Source organism: Sparus aurata, chromosome 12, assembly GCF_900880675.1.
Source record: "Sparus aurata chromosome 12, fSpaAur1.1, whole genome shotgun sequence".
NCBI lineage: Eukaryota > Metazoa > Chordata > Actinopteri > Spariformes > Sparidae > Sparus > Sparus aurata.
The window spans coordinates 14,241,708-14,268,821 of NC_044198.1; the positions used below are offsets into that span (position 1 = coordinate 14,241,708).

At 41.3% G+C, this 27,114-nt stretch overlaps 2 protein-coding genes across 9 annotated transcripts in view; one reads left to right on the forward strand and one right to left on the reverse strand.

The window, feature by feature from the left end:
• Window positions 1-21,327, forward strand: lhx6a (LIM homeobox 6a). 5 transcript variants are annotated; one of them, XM_030435895.1, is made up of 9 exons: window positions 1-694; window positions 1,569-1,640; window positions 1,906-2,088; window positions 4,164-4,285; window positions 12,623-12,843; window positions 13,227-13,327; window positions 13,491-13,586; window positions 13,792-13,966; window positions 14,060-17,093. In XM_030435895.1, exons 1-9 carry the CDS (start codon window positions 617-619, stop codon window positions 14,137-14,139), a joined length of 1,128 nt encoding a protein of 375 aa, XP_030291755.1. In that variant the 5' UTR covers window positions 1-616; the 3' UTR covers window positions 14,140-17,093. The 5 variants fall into 5 exon arrangements, 3 of the variants coding, with proteins under 3 accessions (XP_030291755.1, XP_030291756.1, XP_030291754.1); XM_030435896.1 differs by lacking the exon at window positions 1,569-1,640; XR_003986217.1 differs by lacking the exons at window positions 1-694; window positions 1,569-1,640 and adding an exon at window positions 21,047-21,327 and having other exon boundaries at window positions 1,661-2,088; window positions 14,060-14,662.
• morn5 (MORN repeat containing 5) overlaps window positions 17,082-27,114 on the reverse strand; it is an 11,847-nt gene continuing 1,814 nt past the window's right edge. For 2 of the 4 annotated variants that reach the window (XM_030435898.1, XM_030435897.1), the window contains 4 exons: window positions 26,629-26,742; window positions 26,241-26,352; window positions 25,878-26,009; window positions 17,082-17,313 (listed from right to left, as the gene is read on the reverse strand). In XM_030435898.1, coding sequence (XP_030291758.1) covers window positions 17,216-17,313; window positions 25,878-26,009; window positions 26,241-26,352; window positions 26,629-26,742 — 456 coding nt within the window. In that variant the 3' untranslated portion in view covers window positions 17,082-17,215. The remainder of the gene's footprint in view (window positions 17,314-25,877; window positions 26,010-26,240; window positions 26,353-26,628; window positions 26,743-27,114) is intronic. The other 2 variants (XM_030435900.1, XM_030435899.1) reach the window with 1 other exon arrangement.

Sequence of the window (27,114 nt, forward strand, 5' to 3'; positions counted from 1 at the left end):
CTGCGGCTCCGCACACACACGCACGCTCTCACTCACTCACGCACTGCTCCTTGCCCGTTGCGCTCTCGTCGACTGCACTCGGTCTCACTGCACCTATGAAGCCTCGGAGCAAAAGCTGCCAACCCCTCAATTTGATTCACTTCCTGTAGTCAGACTCCTTCCCCAAAAGTGGAGAGAGAGAGAGAGAGAAAGAGAGGGGAGGGGGGTTGGTGGGGGGGAACCGGGCAAAGGAAGAAATATTTTTGGTTCTAAATAAGGCTCTCCGCGGAGCAGCAAGCGCCTCCTCGCCTCTGCAGGCTTCACCTCACAACTTGTGCAGTTTGAGCCAGTTGGCGGTCAGATCGTCGCGGCACATCAGCGGTGTTTTTGTTTTTGTTTTCTAAAAGAGACAGAAAAGCAGCTCGCGTTAGAAAAACAAAACAAAACAAAACAAAACAAAACAAAAAACAACTAAATCTGTGCTCCGGTCACACCAGAGTCCATGCACGGTACGGATGATACGAGCCCTGACGCCCATCGCCGAGCCTGCTGCTGCCGCTGCTGTTACTGCCGCTGCTGAGTCCACGCACCGAGCCTGGAGACGCTGCACGCGGACACTGTGACACCGCAGGGGTTCATGTACTGGAAAAATGAAGTTTTGTCCCCTCTCTCAGAGGGAAATAAGATTCTGTCCGAAGGAATTCCCACGAAACAGGTACTAGCACTTTGGACACGCCTGAGCTTCTTCTAGACTTCGTGCGTAAAAGTTGGAGATGCACCGTTTGTTGGCCTTCTGGCGCCCAAGTCGCCTTTAAACGCCGTGATGACGCGCAGCTAATGAAACCCAACGATGGATCCACGTGAATTAATTCTCGATCCACCAAAGCTGTCTCCCCTCTCGTCTTGAACGCCCCCCCCGGCCGATCCGTCTACGCGGTTTTACTCGCCGCCCGCATCAGCAATCGCGCGTGAGCGGCCGGTGTTGTCTCCCCCGTGATGTCACCAGAATCGCCGCTTGTGTGCTGAGATCAGCTGCACGCGCCAGCCGCCGTGGAGGAGGCACGCGCCTCTCTGTTATGAATAGCGTGATTTGCGGTCCGCGAGCCCCTCTCGAGCGCTGCCAATTCGCCCGGGAAGAATTGGATTTTAATTACAGCCATTAAAAATCAAATTTGCAATTCTTTGCGTGACCCGTTGCCTTCCCGTGATTGACAGCTGAAATTGACACTCCGGGTCCCTCTTATCCACTGCGATTCAAGCTATTTGTAATTACAGGTAGTTTTTTTTTTCTTCTTCTTCTCCCCCTCTCCCCCCTCCACTCTCGTGTCCTGGATTGCGGAGAAAATACTATTATTCTGAGAGGCATGGGTTAAGGGGAAGGGAAAAATCAATCCAAATTGAAATAGCTTCATTAAAATGTGCCTTTTGTTGCGGGGGCCCCTCTAACAGTTTTAAGCGAGCCTTTATTGTCAGGGCTACCTTATATAGGGGTAGCCTTCCGAGGGGCTCGTCTGCAAATGTCTCCCGAGGATTTTGTCAGCTGAGGATGAGGCAGGCAGAGTGATGAAGACTTGAACGTTGTCTTGTAGGTGATCTGTACCGAGCACCAGGGCACACCGGGAGCCTCGCGCTGCAGTGTGGACTCTAAACACGCGCCAATGGTGAGAGCTTTACTGCTATATTCAACGCTTTAGAAAACATGCCCGGACCAACCTCTTTGGCCCCTGAACGCATCCCGAATGCATGCGGGGATACGGTCAGGATTCATGCAGATGTGTTTTATTTTTTTTCATGCGTGATGATGAAAAATGGCGACAGTGTGAGCGTGAGGATGCTGATGGTGATGAGGAGGGTTTTACTCTGTGTGTGTGTGTTTGTGTTGGTTTTTTTTTCTCCCTGAGCTGTGCTGTGATGCCCTCTTTGCAGTCTCACTCGGACGGAGAATCCCAGCGGTCCAACATGGAGCGGGAGGACACTCGCTCGGCCCCCAGCACCCCGTCCACCCCGTCCGTGTGCTCGCCGACCTCCACCACCAGCTCGGCGCCGTCCACCGGGAAGAACACGTGCGCCAGCTGCGGGCAGGAGATCCTGGACAGATACCTGCTGAAGGTGAGAGGCCGAACACCGCACCCCTGGTTCCGTCTGGAGGGGCGTCCTTTTTTGTTCTTTTTCTTTTTTCTTTCTTTTTTTTTTTAAAGGCAGACATACAGTAAACAGCTTGTCTGAGCAGATAGAAGAGAAGGAGGGTGCCATGTTTACTCTCTGGTTTGGTTTGGACCGGTCTGAACTGAAGGCCTAGACTGAGCTTCAGGCGTGCTGCGTTTAAAGTCTGTGAGACAAAACAAAAGAGAGAAGAAACAGTAGGTAGAGATAAAACTACAAAACTAAACGTATCCTACATGTAACAGACCTACAGATAATTAATTTATAACTTATAATAATTATATATTTACACGAACGAAAATGATAATAATACAGAAACCAGTGGAAGCAGAAGGCGAACTGTCTCCGAATTCATCGCTTAGATTTTAGATGACAGAAGTGGAGCATCCGTCGGCGTTCGTCATCCCGCAGACACAACAGGGTGTTTTAGTTTGGACCGGTTTACAGCCTCACTGTCGCGTGCGCTCGCGTGCTCCCAGCCCGAACTCGCGCGTAAATGGGTGTGTATATGTGTGTGTGTGTGTGTGTGTGTGTGTGTGTGTGTGTGTGTGTGTGTGTCTGTGTCTGTGTGTGTGTGTGTGTGTGTGTGTCTCAGGAAGTGTGAGGACCCATTATCTCACTCTATTTCCACCCGCGTCTGCAGAATGGGAAACACTGATCGGAAAAAGAAAAACAGTGACCGATATTTTATTTTATTCCATTTTATTTAATTTAATTTGAGGCAAAATAAGAGGAAAGAAATGCTCTGTAAGTATTTTTATTTTCAAGATTAAATTAAGACTGCAAACATGTTATTTTTGTTCTGTCGAAATCCTGGCCTAGGACATTTATTAGATTTCTTTTTTTTATGTTTTAAAACAAACACCCTTTTTTATGACTAAACATGGCCTATTTTACTATAAACACATCATTAAAACAAACAAAACTGATAGTGTGTGCGCTTAGATAATTCATTAAACACGTTCACAGTATTTGTTCGTGTTCATGAATGGTACGCATATGCAATAAATGTATGTAAATAATTCAACATCTACTATATCAGACACATTTCCAGAAGAGGAAATCGACAAAATTTACAACCAAAGTTATTAATGTTTTTACAAGCAGTCCATGGTGTTCATCTCCATTTTGAACAAACTACGCAATTTCATATTAAATAAATGTACAGAGCTCACACGTGTAGCGTAGTTTTGTTTAGACTAACTAAATCTTTTTTAAAATAACAGTTTATTTAACATGACAGCCTTCATGATCTCTCGCCATAAACAACTCGGCTGATTTTAATTGTCATTGAAATATTTCCAAAATAAAAGCGCCGAGTTGACTTCACTATCTTCAGATCTGTAAACTGATTTGAATACTTTCATCAGTCATTATCATAGCAGATTGCTCATTTGTTTTTCTACACCTGATAACAACGTGTTCTTTTTTTTCTCGTTTTACTGAAAGATAAACGAAACAAAAATATTGATCTGAAATATATCAAGAGGAGCCAGGTTCGGATGGTTTAGGGATCGATATTTCTCAATATGTAAATGTAAAAAATGTATTTCAGCCACAGAGTACGTCTGTATATTTTGATTAAAATTTTTAATTAAGTCAATTTGAGGAACGTGAGCCTATTCAAAACATTATATTTCCAGGGACTGCATGTGAATTAGCTTTTAAGTCTTGCGCACTGCCCCTGCTGAACAAACAAAGAAATAAACAAACAAGAAAAGACTAAGAGATCTCTGTAAGTCACAGTCAGGAAGAAGGAGCGTCGTACATAAATATTAAAATGATACAATCGCTGATACACTATAGCCTAATGCGCCTAATTGACTATACTCGTATTTGTCATCGTCACTGTTAAAATATAGAGATTATTTAAAAATAATTTGTGTCGCCTAATCAAACCTCAAAACATAATTACGTCATTATAAGCTCATAATTGAACGGCGCTGTAAGTCCCTGCTGTAGAGATTTATCTTTTGTGTGTGTGTGTGTGTGTGTGTGACGTGCTGTTGTCTCTTTCGCAGGTGAACAACCTGATCTGGCACGTGCGCTGTCTGGAGTGTTCCGTCTGCAGGACGTCACTACGTCAGCACAGCAGCTGCTACATCAAAAACAAAGAGATCTTCTGTAAAATGGATTATTTCAGGTAGGGTAAGTTTATGACCGTGTTTTCAAAATACAACGTCCGCTCTGCCAACACTGCTCTCTCTCTCTCTCTCTCTCTCTCTCTCTCTCTCTCACACACACACACACACAGACACACACACACACACACACACGCACGCACGCACACACACGCACTCTTCCTTTGAGATGGATGCGGGTTGCCTCATGTGTTCCTGAAAGACCTTTTCACAAACTCTCAAAGTGTGTAACAAAATAAAAGTCTGTCAGCACAGTGCGTGGCTGAAAGATGCGCGAGACTGTTATGGCTATCCAAAACACAACATTCACGAGCTACGGAAAGAAAAAAGGAGTATTTGGTGGAGGCCTACCCGAATTTTTGAAAAGCGTGTGCTTTACTGACAAGCTTGTATTGTAGTGTTTAGAATGTTGTTACGTTGTTGTTGAAATGTTTTTCACCACGTGTCACTCACTCAGATCCTATCAGAGTTTTAAGTGGCACATTTGGATTATTTCGGTGATTCATTTCCGGTGGACCCTTGTCATATCATGTCATATTTTGACACTACACGATACATTTTCCTTTCCTGTGCGCTAAATAAGCGGTGAGCTCTGCTCCTCTCAACACACACAGGAGTTAAACAGAGTAGGCCATTTAACTCATGGACAGGACAGTGAACGCACCACGTGCCAAGAAGCGCGCTGTGGCTGTTTTATCATCAGGAGAGGGAGTCGTGAAATGAGGGGAAATCGCCGGAAATGCCCGCTTGAGTGTGTTTAGTGCGTTTAGTCGGTCCCCACAGGAAAACAAGTGGAACGAAAACTCAAATAAGAAAGTGGAAATTCTGCTCCTGTTTTATTTTGATCACCTAGTGCTCATCATCATCATCATCATCATCATCCATAAAATGTGGAAAATTAACTTAAAACTATTTGTCTTCAAATTAAAATCGTAATAATAATAATAATAATAATAATAATAATAATAATAAAACATACCACATAATTTGTTATTCATTTTCAAAATAAAAGTATGCAAAATAAATTATGCGCAATTATGGGTCCAACAATACTATTTCTATCTATCTATCTATCTATCTATCTATCTATCTATCTATCTATCTATCTATCTATCTATCTATCTATCTACATCATGGTTGAAAATGTTCTTATTTTCATGCTAGATCCAAAGATAGTGATACAATAAATAAACCAAGAAAAAAATGCTGATGCATAAACACACACACACACACACACACACTCACAATTAGGGCAAAATGTGTGTTGCTGGAGAGAGAGAGAGAGAGAGAGAGAGAGAGAGATGTTAAGTTATAGTAATTCAATCTCGAATTTATCATCAGCTGCATTCATTCAGTTCATACTTTATTTATGTTTGCATGTAGCGGAGAAGGAATAAGTCTTGGCTGACTGATGTTTTTACAGAGATTTATTTATTCACTTTTTTACCTTGTGTGTGTGTGTGTGTGTGTGTGTGTGTGTGTGTGTGTGTGTGTGTGGTATGGAGGTTAAATGGAGTTCACACCATCAACAGCATATTGCAAAATTCTGTGCTGTAGCCTGAAGCTGGATACATATACACTGAATAGACACACATAGACGCACGCTTGTCTGTGTGTGTGTGTGTGTGCTCGGGCCTGTGAGTGAGCTTTGGTGTTTGTCTGATCGAAACCGGACACCAAGTCGCTGCTCTGAGGTTTATAATCACCAGCAATTAGTCCTCCTCCACCCCAGACCCTCAGGCCTCCAGACCAGCAATTAGACTGCTCCAAGTGCCTGGTCAGCATGTTTCTGATCTGAATGTGACGCCTATCCAAACTCAAACAAACACACACACACTGATACAGATATGTAGTTGCACACTTACGCAAACTTGTGTATGAAAACATGAAGCATTAACATGCACATATTAAGAACCCACCGTACACATTGCAGCCTTTTACAACCCAAAAGAGCATACACACACACACACACTGACGCACACTTGCACGCCAACACAGCCACACACACATAAACATACACTGAGATTCTCTGTTTATTTGTGCATGTCCAGAAGCTGCCAATCATTTCGCTGATTTTCTTTATTTCCTCACAAAACGTAGATTTTCAGTGTTTGCTCTGCCACATTATAATAATATTTTATCTGACCCGTCTCAATTTAAATGCTCCCTCACCGTTCACCCCTCTCGCCCTTAACGCTGCTCCCAAAATATGTCAGAGCATTAGAAAATGATAATTACTGGTACAGATGTAGCTGTCACGGGGGTCACGTATTATACGCTCATTAGAGAAATCCTACACTATAATCAAATGAAGTAACTGTGATAAAAAAAAAAAAACCTGAATATTGAAGCAAATAATGTGTTCACACTAGTTGTTGAGCCACCAGGGTGAGGATTAGAAGTTTTACTATACATTTCCAAAGGATTATTAAAGACACACTTCAAATCATATAGCTGTTTTGTGTCAACCAGTGTGCAGCAGTGCTATATAGGCTAATGCACATCGATTTTTAAAATTTAAAATAAGACAGAGCCTTGTTTCTTACTTAACTGGTCCCATTTCACCTCTTGTTAATAAAGAAAATAAAGATAAACTTCTTACTTACCAGCTACACATTCAAACTGATGACTTTCATTGCTTTAATGTTCAGCTACAACATTTTTCAGTCTCTGCTTTAGCCTAGTCAAACAAATCTAAAATGTGGTGGGACATATTTTGTTGAGACCCGACTGTTTGACAAATGTTTAATAATATAAACAAATTATAATGCCATAGAAATGTGTCATATTCTACATAAAACATCATAGAAAATATGTAGGGACTACCGAACAGAACCAATCTTCATCGAGAGGCTGGCCAATTCGAGCTAGCTGGCCAATTCAAGCTAGCTGCAAAGCCAGAGCTAGCCTTCGCCAAAGCTAACCTAACTGCAGTTTCCTATCTGTTTCCTGTATTAAAAGAAATAATTTTGACGCTCCAGCATCCTAGTGCTGGGATTTTTTTTAATATCACCTAAATAATGCAGCACCTCAAGCTAAACACTATGGAGAAAAAGGAGTAAACACATGATAAATTCCTCCTAAATCTAACCATACCCGAGCTTAGCAGAAAAGCAGTGATTGCAGTCTGAGCCTCCAGTGGAATTCATGTGATTGAGTGTAATTAAGCTACATCGGAATCACATCTTTAAATCAATAGATTCAAGAAGACTTTTTCAACTTCCAGGGCTGAGTAGTTACAGTACTGCTGTCTGCATCTGCATATGTATATATATATATATATATGTATATATATATATATATATATATATATATATATATATATATATATATATATATATATATATATATATATATATAATTTTTTTATGAATGATACAAACTACAGTTGTTTTATTTATGCATGTTTGTTTCATACACCTGAACAACAACTTTCACAAGTTATAAAACTAGTAATTTATAGAAAGTTTCAATTTTACTCCTACAGCTCCTCTAAAGTCAGGTCTACCAAACAAATTGATAATGAATTTGATTTGATGGTCTGGACGCACTGAGGTTAACTGAAGGAAAGACATTCTGCAAACTACAGGTGTATTTTTTACTCAATATGGTTACAAGCTCTGGAGAATATATCTCATTTGCATAGTTAGATTTGTAGGTTTAGATCACATTTCCTTGGAAGTCACACTGGAAAGCGAGAAGTTCTTTAGAATGTCTTCCAGAAACAGTGAAGCCTTTCTGCAGGACTGTACAATGGTTACCTCTGTAAATATAAACTGTAATCTGGGTTTAGGCCAGATCCGAACTAGGCTAAACACCACTGCGAGTCTAGATCCTTGGGGCTGGTTTCTAAACCTCTGGAGATATTTCCTCATCTGTGTCAGCCTCTCATCTGGCTTTGGACTGACAGTTGCTTTAATGGGGCGTAATAGCAGGAAATCAGACTGGGTTTCCCTGCATATAGTATGTGTGTGTGTGTGTGTGTGTGCGTGTATGGGGGGGAGGTGTGTATATATCGACATAGGGGGCGCAGGACAGAGCCCATGCAGTGCCTCTTAAACCCATGTCAGGCCTCGGGGGCTTGCTCTCTCACACACACACAAGACACACGCAAACCATTTCTCTATCACCCTCCTCCCCTGGCCCCCCCCATCTCTTTTTGCACCCCTCCCTTCGCCTCACTCGACAGAAACATCATCCTCGTCCGTGAGCTGCAGGCCACACAGGAAGTTGCTGCACTAATCAGGGGCACCCGGGGATACTGACAGTGTGTAACCAGAGTCCATGTATGTAGGGAGCTTTGTGGGTGAGATGCGTGCAAGCACGTATGTGTACAAGTCTGTATTGTGATAATAATTATTCATCAACCCACCTCTGGTTAGCTGATTAGGTCTCCATAGCAACAAAGACGAGTAAGCGGTACGGAGTGATGTGAGTTTTATTAAGAACTGAATTCATTAAAATTATAATAAGACATCTGTCACACAGTGCTACACGTTTAGATAAAGACTGCTCAGTCAGAGCAAGAAATAGATCACTACAGTTTGTAAAGCAAACTGGTTATCGGTGGTCTTAAAGAACAGATGATACATATTTATACATATGTTAAAGCCTGATAATGAGGTAAATCTGTTAAAAGAAGTTGTCCTTTAAGTATTTATCCTGTATTAGATATGCATTCAAAAGCCTTAACACGGAACCTTGCGTCTTAAAAACCGCACAGTCAAGCAAGAATTCTCTCAGGACAATCTAATAGAGATTAGAGTACTCTCATAGCACATCAGAAATAATCCAAAAAACATGTACCTCCTCAAGCCCTTCTTTCAGCAGCAGGTGAATTACTTTTTTAAAAAAAGAAGACGAAGTAAAGACTAGATGAGAGAATGGGAGCAAATAGGAGAGGTCTGTGGAGGAAAGGGAGTTTTGCGGTGTAGGATTTTCCCTCCTGTGAGTGATATAGGGGGCCGTGAGGATTGACGTCGCTCCAAAATAAACACCAGGTTTTTTGGTACAAAGACAAAAATGAGATACAAGGGGAAAAAAAAGGGGGGAGGGGGGTCCGAGAGGGAGATGAAGATGGAGAAGGAGGAGGAGGAGGAGGAGAAGGAGGAGAGGGTTAAAAACGAGGGATGATTTGCAGCTTTTCTGGGTTCTGTCTCGGAGCATGAAACTGACAAGCTGTCATGCTAGATTAGCCGCAATGTTCCACAATGTTTTCCTCTCTACTGTAGAAACAGGCTGGAATTCTCCATAACAATCTGAAATGATACGTACATACAGCACAGTAAGCCTAGGAGTCCATTTGTCTCTGGAATGGCTCTATTGGGTTGTAAGAGGTTTTCTGGTTAGGTTGCACATATCTGTGACAACTTAAACCCTCCGTAAGTGCTCTGCCAGCTAATTTTATTTCAAGGTCAGCACAAAGACTTTTCCCAGCTCTTAATGCTAAACTGAATTTGTTTGTAAGGCGTAATGCCAGGCCTGGGAAAATGTGGATGCTCTGTTTTCTATTTAGGACACTGTTGTGTTATTGAAATAAAGCTGAACTTACTTGACAGTGATAATAAAAAAATTAGGAAGACAGACAGACAAACACATGCAGAGTAAGACAGACAAGGCCAGTCATTACAGAAACTTCCTAAATCTGAAATCTTAACTCAGTTAAGGATGACATTTAGGATCTTTGGAAGGCTATTACAGAAACATGTTTCCTGACTTTGTTTGGGAAGAACCTTATTATCTTAGGATGGGAAATTCTTGATTTAGGATGGCACAGACCGTGCTCAAAGTTCAAAATAAATGCCAAAATGGCACCACTGTTGTAAGTTCACATTGACTTTAGCCCATCTTGAAAAGCCACAACCAGTGTTAGACTATTGTAGAAGCTAATCCTGATGTTAGCTTTTTAAATAAATTAATTTCGATGTTAAAATATTAAGCTATTAGATATGTTAGCCTATTGGAGAAGCTAATACTGATGATACATTGTTGGAGAAGCTAGCAGTGATGTTACATTGTTGGAAAAGCTAACATTGATGTTACATTGTTGGAGAAGCTAACACTGATGTTAGCATGTTAGCTTTAAATTCACCCGATCATGTGTAAATGGGCATACAGCCTATGAGTGTAACTGACTCACTGAAGCTAAAACTGAATGCTGCCTTTCCCTTCTCTGTCAGAACAAACTCGCTTGCCGGCGACAAGTTAAGCAAGACAGCTGTTGTCATGGATACAGGCAGTTTTGTATACATTCTCAACACTGAAACAGGCACGACAGGACGAGCGCCGAGTGAACAACCTCGAGCTCTAGTTGGGATTTCCCAAGTTGAGATATGAGGTCTAAGAAAGGATAAGACACAGCCTTAAGTTCCTAAATATTATCTGTACAGTTTCTGTACCATACACCATGCAGGAAACTGAAACTTGTGGCCAACAGGCTTCATATGAATGAGGAGGGGTACGAGTTTGTGAGATGTCAGGGCTACAGTATGCTTTCATCCCAGATAGAGTGGATTTGAGTGCACTGATGCGCTGCCAAACCCACTCACTTGGCAGCCCTCGTGCTCTCCGTCCCCCTGCTCCCTCTCCCTCTCTCTCTCTCTCTCAGCCATCGACGCTCTCTACTTTGCTATTTCCCTCAGCCACTTACTTCCTCTCTCCATGTCTGCTCTTTTCATCCTGCCCTCACCAGCTCTTGCCTCCTTCATACCTTTCAACTCTTGACTGCTCCTCGAATTTTGGCTCACGTCGGGGATGCTTGTACGCGTCGGTCTTTATCTCTTGTTGTCTCTGCTGGAATAGGATGTGTGTCAGCGCCTGTTTTACAGAACAAATCAACCACAATCGATATGGAAGCGCTTTTCTAATTTCAGCTAAAAGCCAGGCTGAGCGTCTTTTCTGTTATTCTTCTTCTTGCCCCTGAGTTTCAGCCTTGAGGCGGCACTTTCTTGCGGGCTGCTTACAAATCCTGCCTCCTTCACCAGAATTGGCAGCTGCTGACCCCAACAATGGCTCTTAACCTACCCATAACCTTCTCAAACCTAAAGCGATTTGTGCCCATTAAACCCATAATGCCCTCCTTAAACGAGGAACTTAATCTCTTTTGATTCGGATGTAAAAGAGGACATTTGTATAATATTTCAGTTGAATAAAGTGGAGTGTTTTTTGACTCTCCATGCTATCAGCTGCTCAGTTATAGGCAAAGGATGGCGAAGCTTAATGTAGTTTATTATTTATTATTACTTATTAATACTTGTATTACTAATTACTTATTATACTATTAAAAAGATGCCAAACTGTTGTACTAGGCTACATGTTTTTCATTACAATGAACAAGAGCACTGTAGTTTATTTCATCTTTGATGCTGAAAATACCTGCTAAACACCAAATGTGTGTTAATCCGCAGCTGAAAATAGTCCCCCATCAAATCCACTGTTTACTCTTGTTTGAAATATGTTTGTGAAAAATGACCACCTTTTTTAGGAAACCCACTCAGCAATTTTTAAATCTGAAACTATGTATTTATGAATAATTTTAAAAGATTTCAATATATAGTCATATTAAATGAGATCAGAGCTTATCAATGACGGGAGCACGTCTTTATCAGATAGCAATATATTGTTTTAAGCTTGTGAGGAATTGTCTCGCTGTCGCTCGTTTCGCTCTCTCCGTAACTGTCTGTGCGTTTATCTTTCATCGCCTGCCTCTGTGCCCCTCAGCCCCCCCACTGACACCACCCACCCATTGAGAACAGTAAGTCAGGTGGTTTAGGTTTATATGCCGCCTGACCTCACTGTTGCTATCAGTTACAGCGCGCCGACCTCGAGTGATGTCATCCAAGTCTTCCTTCATCCTCCACTGTGTGTAAAAGCATGCCGGTGTACATGTGCGTTCCCTTGATATATGTGTGTGTGTGTGTGTGTGTGTGTGCGGGTCTGTGTTTGTGTGTGCGGGCGTGCGTACATGTCAGGGCCTTCATGCATCAGCCAGGAAATTGCAGGTGTTGGTTTGTTTGCATTCAAGGCTCAGCTTGCAGCAGCAGTCGGGACTCTTTTCTGAAGGCCATATCCTCCTCCAGGGTTTCTTCCTTAAACCCCATTTTGGTTCTGCCAAAGATTTAAGTTTAAAAATACTAATTTTCATCCTCATGTCTTACAAAATATTCTCAAAGACAACGACGTAGGTGCATGTTTAATTATGTGTGTGCACTATCTGGAAACGGCCTTAAGATAAGATTGAAAATGCAATTTCCTCCCCCCCCCCCCACACGTCTCACTGACTCCTCATTCTGTTTCTCCCCTGCCTCTCCTCCTCTCCTCTCTTTTTCTCTCCCTCACAGTAGGTTTGGTACTAAGTGTGCCCGCTGTGGGCGGCAGATATACGCCAGCGACTGGGTGCGCCGTGCGAGGGGAAACGCATACCACTTGGCATGCTTTGCGTGCTACTCGTGTAAGAGGCAGTTGTCCACGGGAGAGGAGTTTGGCTTGGTGGAGGAGAAGGTCCTGTGCAGGATCCACTACGACACCATGGTGGAGAACCTCAAACGGGCTGCTGAGAGTGGTGAGTGGTGGTTTTGGCAAATGCACTGCAATGGTTCTCTGTGGCTGTCCAGATGTTTGCTTAAGCGTTCTCCCAAATACAGAGGTTATTTGAATTTGTGCATTTCACATTGCACCTCCAAAAAAAATTTCTGCATGATTTATCTTCTTCCACTCTGCTATTTCGTTCTCATTTATTTTTTACATTATTGATGATTTTATCACATCTGGCCAACTTCTTTCTGATTAGAAAGAAAGTGGGTCATGTTGAGCAAAAAAGTCCCTTTATGAAACTGTCTTTAATTCACATAAATTTCCTGAGACTCTCATTCCTGCTCATTATAAATTGTTATATTCACCACATTTGTGTGCCACTGTACATGTCTACTGCCTTGTTTTTAACAGGCAATGGTATCACGTTAGAGGGAGCCGTTCCAACAGAACAAGACAGTCAACCCAAACCAGCTAAAAGGGCGCGGACATCCTTCACAGCAGAGCAGCTACAGGTGAAAGAAAACAGTGTGTTTCTAATACAATCTGCAGCTTATTCATGCAAAAACACAGCCATCACACCACATTTGAACCCTCAATCCGGCATTTCATGGTCTCTATAATAAACTGATTCTGGCAACATGTGATTTGATGCTAATGTTTTGTCTTAATATGCAGATCATGCAGGCTCAGTTCGCCCAGGACAACAATCCAGACGCCCAGACGCTACAGAAACTAGCCGACATGACAGGCCTCAGCAGGAGAGTGATACAGGTCGGTACACAGACATCCAGTCGGTTCTGCTACGAATCCACTCATGTTATGGTACAGTTGCAGTGGGTCGGCATGACAGTAAAACACTGGGATGTGAACACTCATATTTCTGGATATATTTTCACAGTTCTGTTTCTGAAATAAATCAACATATCCTTTTTCAAGAATGAACTACATTATGTCTGGTTACATTGCGTCTTCATAGGTGTGGTTTCAAAACTGCAGAGCAAGACACAAAAAGCACACGCCCCAGCACAGTGGGGCTCCCCAAGGTCACCCTCAGTCCAGGATACCCTCGTCCCTGCCCGATGAGCTGCATTACTCCCCCTTCGGCAGTCCTGAGCGGGCGCGCATGGTGGCCCTTCACGGGTACATCGACAGTGAGTTGCGGTTTACTTTTGCAAAGGTCAATTCTTTTCTTAAGTAGATGATTCTTTATTTCACTTTTTGTATGTTTTTTGTGTGCTCTCTAGGTCACCCCTTCTCCATGCTGACCTCTCAGAGTCTCCCTCACCAGGCCATGTCGCTGCCCCAGCTCCCCCTCAGCCGCTAGCGCTCCACAAGAATTACACTTACGACCCCCCGACCTCCGGATCCTGACCCTTGATCTCCCACCGCTGACGTCTGCAGACCTGACCCGGAGGTCGTGCAGGAGTCAGCTTGGAGAAAAGACACATCTTGCAGGAGCCCTGCACACTCAGAAACACGGACACAAAAAGGAAGGCAGAGGAGGAACTGAGACACATTCGTCCTTATGGTGTTTTCTCTCTGAGGACAGGAATATCCCACCTGCAGCCAATCTGTCAAAAATGAGCGTGACGCAAGAACTCGATGACTGTATTTACACCACCTGAAGGACCCGTTTTGCTACACATGTACAGCATTCTCCACTCGACTCATCCGCCCTCTGACTTGAAGGGGGAGGGAGTTTCAAAGGGATGAAACTGACCAAGGAAGCAGGACTGAAGCCTCTTGAGCGATGTCAGATTACTGAAGATAAACAAAGAAGGGAAAATTAAAGGGGGAACTGTCATTGTGGCTCATGGGCCAGGCACACACAGTAGACCACATTAGAGGTAAGACACCTCCCTCTTTTCTCTCTAAGCAACCATGAAGGAAACCCACATGTAAATTAACTCTGTTGACTGTTGAAATGTTTTGTTTCGGAATCACATTGTGACAAAAAGCAGACACTTCCCTGTTACATTTTTGGTAAATTTTCCACTGAAATGAGGCATAGAATTAGATTTATTGTGAAAGAATGAAAAATATTGTGTGCCTTAAACTTTCCATTATTATCAGAAACCTGTTGTTTTCAGCTTATTTAAATTCCAGCTTTTTATTTATCACAAAGACAAAAAAAGTGTTGTTTTTTATTTACATTTTATCATGTAAAACAAATAAAAAGGATTTAAAATATTTCATTGGTAAAAAAAATAAATAAATCAAATATGTCCATTGACGTCTGGACTGTTAAAAATGAAGGAAAACCATGAAGCACAATTTCTTGTGTATTATCTAATTATGGCTGCAGATTCTATGCTGCATTATCCTGTTACATTTCTTTAAAGGGGCACTGTGCAGTTTTGGAGAAAAAAAATCAAGTACATTTTTTAATATTTACAATATTAATGAGTTAATAAAGCAAACTCAGAAATATTTGTTTTGTCCATAACTGAATAAACAAGCTGTTCTCAGAGGAAAATAAGGTCCCCAAAACACTGTCTGAAGCCCTAAAGGTGGCAGGGTCCGCCACATTTAAACTAATTAAAACAGTATGACAAAGTGTCCTTTAAGGTCAGTTTGTTTATTCAGTCATGAAATATAAAACCTCTCCCTAATACTACATAATGCACCTTTAAAGTGACAGAGAAACAGAGTCAAGTCTCGTCAAAAAACTCATTCCTACAAAATATGACACGTTAAAAGTTACGTATTGTCATCATTCCAAACAAGTGTGTTGTCACTAATCTATCACTTCTAAGGTTGCTTGTTCAGCCTGTGTGTGTCTCTCACACAAGGAGAGAAAAGGAGTGTTGGTGTTCTGGTACATTATGAAACAGACCGGGGATGTATATGTGTGTCTTTGTTAGTGTGTGTGTGTGTGTGTGTGTGTGTGTGCGTGCGTGTGTGTTGGCAGGGGTAGAGAGTATGCATCTGTATTTTAGTGCCATGGCCATTGTGTGAAGAACAGGATCCGACAAGACCTCAATGTCCTCGTATTTATTGAGATGGTAAATCCCTGTAAAGCACTTTTTTTCTCCCTTCCCCCCCTCTGAAATTGTTTTGTTTTGTTAAAAAAACACAAAATGAAATGAAAAACAAAAAAGTTTATTTGATAGACTGTGCATCATAAATGTTTTGTGTACTAAAATGCAATAAAATAGAATGTGATATTTTTGTGGTTTTCGGATCATTTTTGAGGATAAATTAACAAAAGCAATAATACACTTTTATTTCCCCATACGACATGTGTGGCAGAGAGCAAAACACACAACTGGATAAAAACGTACATTTAAAATAAACAAATATAAGTAATTGTACCTTCGATGTGTTTTTTGTGGTTTGGTACCTGTTTGATTCTTTGGTCGTAGGTGCTCCCTTTTTTGTTGTCGTGTACCTCCTGGTGTGTGTGTGTGTGTGTGTGTGTGTGTGTGTGTGTGTTTGTGCATTTTTTGTGAATGAGTATTTACCACCAAGAAGGAAGAATGCATCCTGGGAAAAATTCCCTTTGTACATTGGATGACCTAATATTGGATTCATTATTTATTGATTTTATGATTTACTTTATTGCAGGTTGTGTAGGTGGTTCAGGGCCTACCATACCCAAACATATCATTTGCTTGCAAACACAGATTATACTGCCTTTTTAAAACAGTAGTTTGGTCATAATGAGTACAAAAGCTCCACACTGCATAATATTAGAAAAAGATATGAGTGAAGATATTTAGTTTTTGGAAACATGGGTCACATCCTGCAATTCTCACACATTTAGTTGTAAAATATGACTTTAATTATTCAGCTTTTCACTGCAGCCTTTTATTATCCAATTTACTTCCACGTAGAACATTACCCATATCTGTGTTTGAGGAACACTCATTGTCAGGATTTTAATGTGCGTGGAAGAGATAAAGCCCCAAAACCTTCTTATCTACAAAACTGTCCCATTTCTGTGAGACACCAACAGTGCATTTATGTTAGATAAACAGGGATATACAGGGAAAAAATGCTTTTGTTGTTGCTGATAATTGTTTTGCTGAATAAATTCAGTTTAATTTGTTGTATGATAAGTTAACAACCAAAAGCATTTTTTTTTTTAAATGGACAACCTGTATTAGACATTGGAAAGTGATATTCAGTCACAGAGTAAATGCTTCTGATTGGTAGCCATGCTGGTGACATCATATGGAGCTCAAATAAATATGTTCGGGAATGAAGATGAATACACTGAAATGCAACTCCAACAAATGAAAACAAATCATATAAAAAAGAATATGACGTAAAACGGTTTGCTTTTTATTTATTATATGTCTTATACAAAGAAAAAAAAACCCCACACAATTCCTACAGTTTAACAGCTAATACATGTAAATAAAAAATGCTATAAATAAGGGTTTTTAAAAATGGAATCATTTCATAGTGCTGGTCTCTTCGAGTTTTTCAACAATAACTTCATCCCCAGCAGCTTTTCGACACGTCTGCAGAATCCACTCATGCTCGGAATCATCTGTGGGGAAGATTTCATTTTGAAAGCAGTGAGAATTTTTGTAATGGAAACAAGTGTGAAGTAAAGTGAATTGTTTCTCTAAACGTTTGACCTGAGACTGAATGAAAGAAAGAAACATTTTAAAAAAGTACAAAGGGTGCCCAGCGTGGAGCTGTGTTCGTTTTGCTGAATCCACTTGATGAAGCGTTCGAATCAAATCTCTAATCTCTAATCGAGCCTGCGTAATTAAACCGCGGGTCATTTTGGCGTGTGAGGCTGCAGCCGTGGAGTGCCATTCAGGCCTCGGTGTAAATGTGTCAAAATCGAGATAAGCCTGACAATTAGAGGAGAAAATAACTTCTCAGAGCCACTTCAGACATCGATAAATAATACCAACCCCCCTCCAAAAAAAAAAAAAAAAAAAAAAATGGACGCCACCGAAACGACCGCCAGAGGAGCTGATAATAAACCAGTTTTTTCATTGTCAGAACTGAAACGAGGAGCTAATTGCGGGGGAAGTGAGCTTTCTCTGGAGCGCCCGCAGCTGCACGCACTTGAGCGGCTCGCGGGCCTCACCCGCAGGTTCCACGGCGCGCGAAAGGGGGCTTCCATTGTGCGCGGGAGCAGGTCTGCTGCAGCGCGCGGGCTTGATTGTGTGTAATTGCCAGCGACGGGCGTCAACACTAACAGCCACTTCAAGTATAAAACACCCTCCTCCTCCTCCTCCTCCCCCCCTTTCTCCCTCTGTCTCTTATCCCTACCTGTTCTGATCGGGAGGTCAATTGAACGCGTCGGACACGCGGGCAGCTGCCACGCACACACTCCCAGCGCGCTTGTTTTTTTTTTGCGGTAATTGCCGAAGCCTATACGTCCTTACGTTTAGACTGACCTCAATTAGCCACAAACCACAACCTGCCTTAATGATAATTAGATTGGGACGCGTTCGTGTTCGCTACAATTCCGCCCTCTTCAGATTGTATAGCAGCGTTTATCTGACGATTTAAGGCGCCTGTAATTGGTACAGGTGGCTGCTGTGTTAAAGGCAATTTCCTGCAATCTGAGGACAGCGGGACGTTTTTTTGTGATTTGACACTTTCTGTGAGTCAATACATTTAACTTAAAGACCCGGCTAATGAATCTTTTCACCCTGTCTGCAGATTGGGATGTGGCAGTTAGACTCCTACAAATAAATAAATTAATTAACTCAAATTATTAGTTAAAACTGTGGGCCTGTATAATTTTTTTCCCCTCTTCCCTGTAGGTTTGTGGAAGACTTGGGTGCAAAGACCATGCTTTTTTTCTACTATTCTACTTATTATCACATCTGCGTACAAGAACAATGGAAAAGCTACAGCAGAACATTAACAAACAACACACAACTTTGCTAAAGAACAACAGTCATTAGTTATGGGAGAAGTCATTTGGTTAGTTTTGATGCTTCCTGAAATGGTTCGAGCAGTGGCGGACTCAGGATGTCTGAGGGGCAGGGGGCGAAAGAAATAAATGAAAAAGGGCCCCGGCATGCTGAGAGTCGTGATTAGAGGTCCCTTCATCATTGTTTTGTCCAATGGAAGGGCAAAACACCAGTGGACTTGGGTGAGATCACTGCCAAAAATACTGACATATTGATACATATTGATTCTGAATATTTCAAACAGAGCCATTATTAATTGTTAGCAGAATCGATAGATCATTAGTGTCAGCGCATCATTGCTCTCTTCTCTGACAGCAAGTGGACAAATGAACTGAGACGCTGTCGTTTTTAACAAACAGTACACGAACCTTGTTATAACTGTCTTTTAATGAAAATCTAAAAATGTATGCCCTCAGTGTGACACAATTGCCAAAGGTAATGAAGATGGTATTGAATATAGATATTTCTCAAGGTATTGTATCAAATGTAGGTATTCCAGGATCATGACAACACTATGGGTGATGGGGGTATTGCTAAGCCCTGTTATGGTCTGAAAAAGCCTGTGTAACACCAGCTTTAGTCAAGTGCAACGCACTACACACACGTTTTGGTCAACAACATCTCGACTGTGTCATCCTGCTTGCATGGACGACCTTTCTGCAGGGTACACAGGAGAGAGAGTGTGTGGAAGCGATAATGGCACCTTGTTAAAGTCTGTTTATCTTAATCCTTAAAATACACTCAGAGGGAAAAGTGTTTCCTTCCAGCCGAATGGCTGTGAATTAACACACACACACACACACACACACACACAAGTAAGAACATACACACAAAGACAGACACGCACGCTTAATTAGCTAAGGTAAAAGACAGCTTCCTATAACCCTAATGATTTGCATAAGAGATGATTGCAGTGAAATAGGATGATGGAACAGGAGATATGACTCTCTGTATTGTCATCGAGAGACCAACTCTGAAACGGCTTCACTGACGGTGACGAGGGGCTCGACTTTGTGGACTCATTCAGGGTCACATGTGCTAATATAAGCACATTTTGTGGTTTCCAAGTGGCGGCACCACAGTGAAATCAAACTTAGCTAAATGTGAAAGCTCAAATAAACATTCAAATGTGCATGCATAAGTCATCTGGGTCCAATTCGCTGCTTACAGAGCAGCGGCTCAGTTTTGTGTCTCGGTGACATCACAGAAAACTGCGGCGGTTTTCCGGCGTCTAGCTTTGAAGGTGAGATACTGATCTTTAGAAATTATTAATCCATCTGTCACAGCTCACAGGATTAACACGTAAATCCTGTTTTATGGGGAATTCTTGTCTGAAAGATGTCTGAAAAGTGAGCGTTTCAGGAAAGGCAGTGCGAGGATACGTTCCACTCCCCAGGGGCCCGCCGGCTGATTTTATCTGTCTGTGAAACACCTCGACTGGATGGGGACAAAGGGAGGGGCCCGCGGTTCGGTCACCAGAGGTGTTTTCCTTGGCAGTGGAATGTTTTCGGTGTGTGGAGCTCTTTCTGCTCTGACTTTCAAAAGGAAGCGGTTATTCCAGAAACAGGAAAGTGCCACAAACAATATGGCAGCACATGGCCCTAGCTGGAGCCGCAGCCGCAGCCGCCTCCTGCTGCTGCAGAGCACTGCTGTCTGTTGCCAGGAGAGAATACATACAACTGACCGTGTGTGTGCACGTGTGTGTTTGTTTTAATAACGGAACAATCAGTCGGTGGTGGAGATTTGATTGAGCAGATGTGGCCTATGTATCTCTCCCTTCATTCTATTTTTAATTACAGCTTTAAAGAGCAGTGAAAATGTTTTACATCATACCTCCAAACTTAAGGAACAATCTTCATCAGCAGTGACAAATTAAGTCCAATTGCATCCCTGGAAGTTTGTGGGGAAGCGGATAAAAATAGCCATACAGAGTTTGTTTGTTGATTGTGTGATTTTTGTTTCGGATTTAACAGTAATCATTTCCTTGTGTTGCAGTCTGTCGGCTTTGTTTAAGCCGTGCTGGTGAACTGTGTCACAGTGAGGTGGAAGCACATGTTTGTTGTATTGATCTCACGGTGTAACGGAAATGCACATTTAAAGCAACTGAATAATAATCCAAATCAGTGTTCTGTTTTCCAGAATGTATGGAGGTGAAATGCAGGCAGGTTTATTATTTTGTGTTGATCATGTGGGAAATAACAAACAAACATATCAGACCTCTCACCTCTAAGGCTTTGTCGTAATTCAATCTAATTCAGAAGTTACAAACACACCTGATGTCTGGCAGCATTGAGGTTTCACCATAAAATACATTGAAATATGTCTTGTTCTTCTTTTCAGGTTCCCTGGTTTACCCACCTAGTGAGAGACGAGCTGAAGCAGATGAGATCCTGCAGTGTAACACACCTAATGACTAATTGCTATGCTAGTAAAGTAGAGGTTGTGCGCTCGTGAAGGAGAGCAGCCAAAAACAGAGTCTGTAATGACTCGTCTTAATCCTCCTCTGACTACTTTCTAATAGATGATGTGACAACCTGCCCCTCAAAGGCTGTAAACTCGAATGAGTAACTACATAAAGTTGGATTTGTAGAAATGAAATAAAGCATGATTTTGTAATTGAATAGCATTGCTTTTTCTTAAATTTAATCAGAAAGGAAATTTAACATACTACGTCTTAAAAATTGCTTTTCAAGACAATTTTCTTCTCAACATCAAGATGAGATGCAACAACCAGCGTCAACCAGGGGCAATGCTTTATATCAAGGTCCTGTAAGAAGTGTTGATTAATAGTAGTTAGGCCCTTAAAAGATCAATTAATACGAATAATATATGTATATATACATATATATATAATATATATATATGTGTATATATATAAATATCTTATTAGTGATTATATTGATTATAATAGCATAATAAACACGTTTTTTGTTAGATAAGATATTTAAAGGCACTTATATAAAATGTAACAATTTATAGACACTTTAGAATATTTAAAGCTCTGTAAGTTTCCTTTAATTAATGGCATTACAAATAAATGTATTGAGTTTAACTCACTCACCCATTAGGTTAACTAGTTCATATGGTCGTATTAATGTGAAAAAGCATCTTATCAGGCCTTATTACCATTAAACTACAGCTCATCACTAGGATATTTAGATTAAGCGTTACCTCAGCCCAGTGTCTGTAAATGAAAGCCCTTACTGAAAGCAAGACTGCTCGCTATTATCATAGAGTCATTTTGGTCAACACCCAATGACAACTCCTCTAAGCCAAGTGTTTCCTGGTCCTTATCCAAAACCAGTGAGTAAGATGAAGTCCATGATGTGTTTTTGCAGAACTTGCTGATAAGACATATTTCTAATCTCAATCAGTCTCAGTCTTTTCATGTACAGTGCAGGTCATAAAATCTATTTGACAAGCACCTTCATCCCAACTGACTTGGAGACGTTTTGGGTTCTTGTCTTAAAATACTTCAATATGTGAAAGAAACCACTGACCCCAAGGCTGACCTGCTTGACCACAAACCCAGTCACCAGAATAAAAGTTGGCAAACTTTATGTTAAATGTTCAATTTTATGTTGTGACAGTGCTGTGCTTATCGTCTGGTTAGGTAAGGAACAAAAACCACTTGGTTAGGGTGAGGAACAAAATCATGTTTTGGCTGAAAAGACCTGCTTTGGTTGCCCAAACACAGCTGGAAACTGTACAGTTGTATCACGCTCACAAACGTTCAGCTCAGTCTTGAACTGTGGTCACTGGCTTGACAGCCTTCTAGCTAGCTTCTAGCTTAACACATACAAACCTTAACGCCTCAACGAACTGCAGAAACATTAACTGCTAACAATTTATTCGGCCAGCTGGGCTACGACCATCTAAGCTACAGCCAGTTTATTTTTGAACCTTCTGGACACATCTGTGACGGAGAAAAGCCACTTCATAATTGAGACACTAACTGTCACCACCCCCCGTTGCATCTATCATCCAGCATTCCCAACATATCCCTCCATATGCCTGCATATCCATACATGCAGGCAGCTCCTTGATGACAAGAAATTGCTTCAACTCCAAAAATAATCTTAAGCCTCTTGGGGAATATTAGCAACAGATCCTATTGTTTTGCTAACTTGGCACTATGCCAGGAAGTACTGTTTGTCCAAGTTAGCAACAGTAACTAAGGGGAGCGGGACTTTGCAGTGGGTCAGTTTTGGCCTGTGAGTAAAGTTTAGCCCGATATTTCCTAGCAACGACAATCAGTTCAAGGGGCTAAATCATCTGCATTTCAAACCAGTTCCATACGCATCGTGTTTGAATCTTTTCTGAGATATGAGGCTTTGTCTTCCCCCGGCTCCGTTCTTCTTTCTTCTACGTCCACCAGTTGCTACACGGGGAGCTCCTTCCTCTTTCCTTGCTGCAGCAAACGTCCCCTCTGGGAGGGTGGGCCTTCCCTGTGTCCCATCTTCCTCGCAGTCCCCATCCTGAGCGGAAGCCATGAGGCAATAAATTCTGTCTTCACACCCACTCTGACAAATGTGCCTTCACCTCCCAGGGTTAGAAAATAAATCCATACAGGATACAGGAGCATTCTTCTCAAGAGTTGTATACCAAGACGAGACGGGGAGCCCACATAAGCAGTGTGTGTGATATACAACATATGTATATACACAATGTACCCTTCCACGCACTTGCACATAACAAAACGCAACCATAAAAGGGTGCACATTAATTAAATAGTTCCTGTAAATCAAAACAGAGTCAGAGTGTTGTTGGAAAGGTTTCAGTTCCTCATCTTTTTCATCTCAAGAACCATCTTTCCCTTTTTCTCTTCCTCTCTACCTCTCTCTCTCGCTCCGTCGCTCCACTGATCAATACCAGAGCTATAATGATGATGAACAACCCGCATCTAGGAAAGAATCGCAGAACCATACTTTTGTGTTTTGTCTTACACATGCTGATGACATCTGGCGAGGATGTGGATCTCCTCCTGTTTCCTTCTGACTCCACACATATGTAAATGAGATGTGTATGCTTGTGGAACTAATCTGTATTATGTTGCAAATGGATTATCTGAATACAAATACTCTGCCCAAGAATATTTCTCTGTCTCACCCAGGAGGCTTGTAAATCATACATTAACTTCTGCCAGGAATCATATATTGATACTTGCAAAAAAACCAAGTCAAAGTTACACGTCTTTCCAGATTGTCGAACATCCTCATGCATGTTCTGCACATGTCCAATACAAATGGCAAAAACTACACCTGGACTTAACCTTAGTAAGCCAAAAGGCTATGTATTTAGAAACTGCGATCATAACCTGATGCCTAATTTACAACATTGTCTAGTGATGTCAAATCACAGGAGACATGATGAGCAGAGGATGTCAGAATTTGGGAATTCCTATCTGGACACCTGACAGACCGTATTCACTTCAAATCAGGGGTACCAAAACTGGGCACTTGGTCAGTGGAAAAATGTGTCTTGAGTTTTCCACTTTTAACAAATAACAAAAGGAAGGAAAAAAAACGTTTTGAAATGACCGCAACAGCTTTTAGCAGCATGCTTATCAGATGACTTGTAGCAATAATCCTCCATCAGAGAATCCAGGGATAATCCATTTAACATCACTCCATAGGTTCATTGTTATCAAATCCTTCCCATATGGCCCCAGTGTATACTTTAAGAGTAACAGTTATTAAAAAATGGGGAGAAACAAGAGGTCCTGCCTGAGACAAATTCAAGACAACAGCTTTGGTTTGTTATAAAGTACTTCCAGTGAGGCTTTTACTGTGGCCTGCTCTCAGAATAGTTGTTGAAAAGTATTCATGATTCTACATGGAGCTACTATCTTGTATGACAAGGCAGCCACAATAACTCCCTCAGTACACATTTGGCTTATTGTCTGGCTTTTATCTCTTGAACCTTGCTGATGTATAGGCCTGTTTCTGCTCCAGATGGTTAATAGAATAACTCATGAAGAAAAGGGTCAGTGTGTCAATTCAGAGGTATTTATGAACAGATCATTACCCAACCATTAATTTCATGTACTATCTCCCTCCCCGTTCTCCAGTAACTCATCAATATCTACCATAGAGTGTCTAGGCTTACTGCCCCAGAATAGTTTGAGTTTAAGAGACTTTGTGTCCTACATTGTGGTTCCTTTTAAAGACTTCAGCAAAATAATTTTGTGTACACTGCAACAGTTAGTTTGACTTTAATACTCAGGAAAAAAAATGCAGAATTATTCATGCTATTAGTGTGAACTTGCCTGAATCCTTGCTGTAAACAAATATTTATTTGTTGTAATTTATTTTTCTCCTGCTGCCCATAGAGAGTCTTTGTACACCACTGTCCTATATTATTCAGCCTTCTGATGGTGACTGGCGTCAGTGCTACCACTATGATAAACAGCTAAATCATAACGATAGTGCTTACAATATGGATTCCCGTTTCTTTTGACACTTTAAGTAAGAAGTGTGAATTATTCTTTAAGGACATCTAACATTTGCTTGAGTATTTCTTTCTCTTCTCCATTCATTGTCCATCTCTCACACAGTGAGGGGGACAAGGTGCAACAGAACAGATGACTACATGCCATAAACAAACTATTATGATAACTAAGAAGGGGAAGATTTGTCACAAATCAGGAGAAAAACAGGAAAATTGTGACCCCCAGGAGGAAAGGAAGTCTACTGGGAAAATCTGTAGGGTTGGCAAGTATGCTGACAAGGTGCTTCACTGGACATAAAACACTGTATACTTAATTTGAAATGGAAATTTCTGTTTGCTCTTGACTTTAATCTCTCAAATTTTTCTTGGCACAGCAAGCACAAAGATGCCTGGATATTACTCAACGCTCAGATTGAGCCAATTTGGCATCAAATTAGTGGAAAAAAATGTGCACAAACTACAGTAAAATATGCAGTGAGAAAAGGAGACAAGATCTTGACTACCATAAAGATGTTGTAAAAATGTCAGTTATCCACACTCTCCCTCTGAAATGTGGACTGCAGCAAATAATACTCACTTTAGTTCACCTCACATAGTTCACAAAGTATGTCCAGGTTGGATTGTGTCCATTATTTGGTAGCAAATAGTAAGGAGCCACATCTCCAATAGGCCAGTCATCCGTGGTGTCACAGTTAAAATAACAGGATATTTTATGAGTCACCTGCATTCCTGAGGAATCTGCCAGTGTAGGAAGTGACGACTCTGGTATTAGGGTCATAGAAACCATCTCCACAGTCGTAACATCCATCAGGAATGACGTGTGGTGGGTGCAGATCAGTTAGCTGAGATTCTCCTGTATGATGGAAACAGCTGTTCTATATTAAACGGCATCTTAGTGAGGCGTAGTGGTTTAAGACTACTAACACAAGCTTTGTGGGATATGCATTCAGTGTTTTCATTCTAGGCAAAGTTCATTATATTTTCAAGTTAATGATGATATGACTTTGTTCGCCGGTGAATGGCCGGCAAAAGACACAATGGCATCTAACTGAATGAATGCATGAGCAGATTAATGAATTCCAACCTGCAGGTCTGAGTCCATTACACCTCTCGCTGTAGAAGCGCCTGTCGTAACCATCGCAGTAGTCCCAGTCCTTCTCCTGGTACTGCAGACCATCAGCAAAGGTTAATGACCCCTGGTGAGGAAGCACAATGATGAAACCATCCTCATTCTTTAGACATACATTTGAATGAGTCAATCCACTCAAATGACAAAAAAAAATGGAAAAAACATTTTTTATCATCATAATAATCACATTGAATAAGAAACAACACAAAAACTATTTTGCACTATTCCCATCCACCATTACCTCCATACAATAAGTTTTCATTTGTGCTCCTCAAGGCAGAGAAAAAAATGCATTTGAAAAGCTCAACAGCAGGAATGATGTTACACAAGATTATCCACAGACCTCACTGTTGACAGTTTCCTTTGGGGCTATTTCTTTGGCAGAAAGTAGATCCAGTGAAAACTGTTGAAAGCAGGGTCTGGGGTTATCCCACACTCTATACCCCAGACATGGTTTCTGGAAAGATAAGTTGCTGTTGAGGTTTTGAAATGTCACTTTTCGATGCTCTAAGCACCACAAAAGAATTTAAGTAGTCTTCTATTGTCTTTGGGTTAAGGCAGAAATCTGGATATCTCAAAACCTCAGCAGATAAAACCAAAACTGTCTGCGTGGATATACACCACTAAGGCAAAGTGGAAAAATATGTCTTTTGTATTTTGGGTGAACTTAGGTGCACATGTTTTTTCTCAGGAAAGATGCAACGGTTACTGGGAATGAAAAACAAACACACATTATTAAGTAATTTTTCAAAAGTTGGATGCCCAACAACATTTCCATTCAGTGTCAATAATATCTTGAAAATTGCATTAATTCTGGTTGGAGATCAAA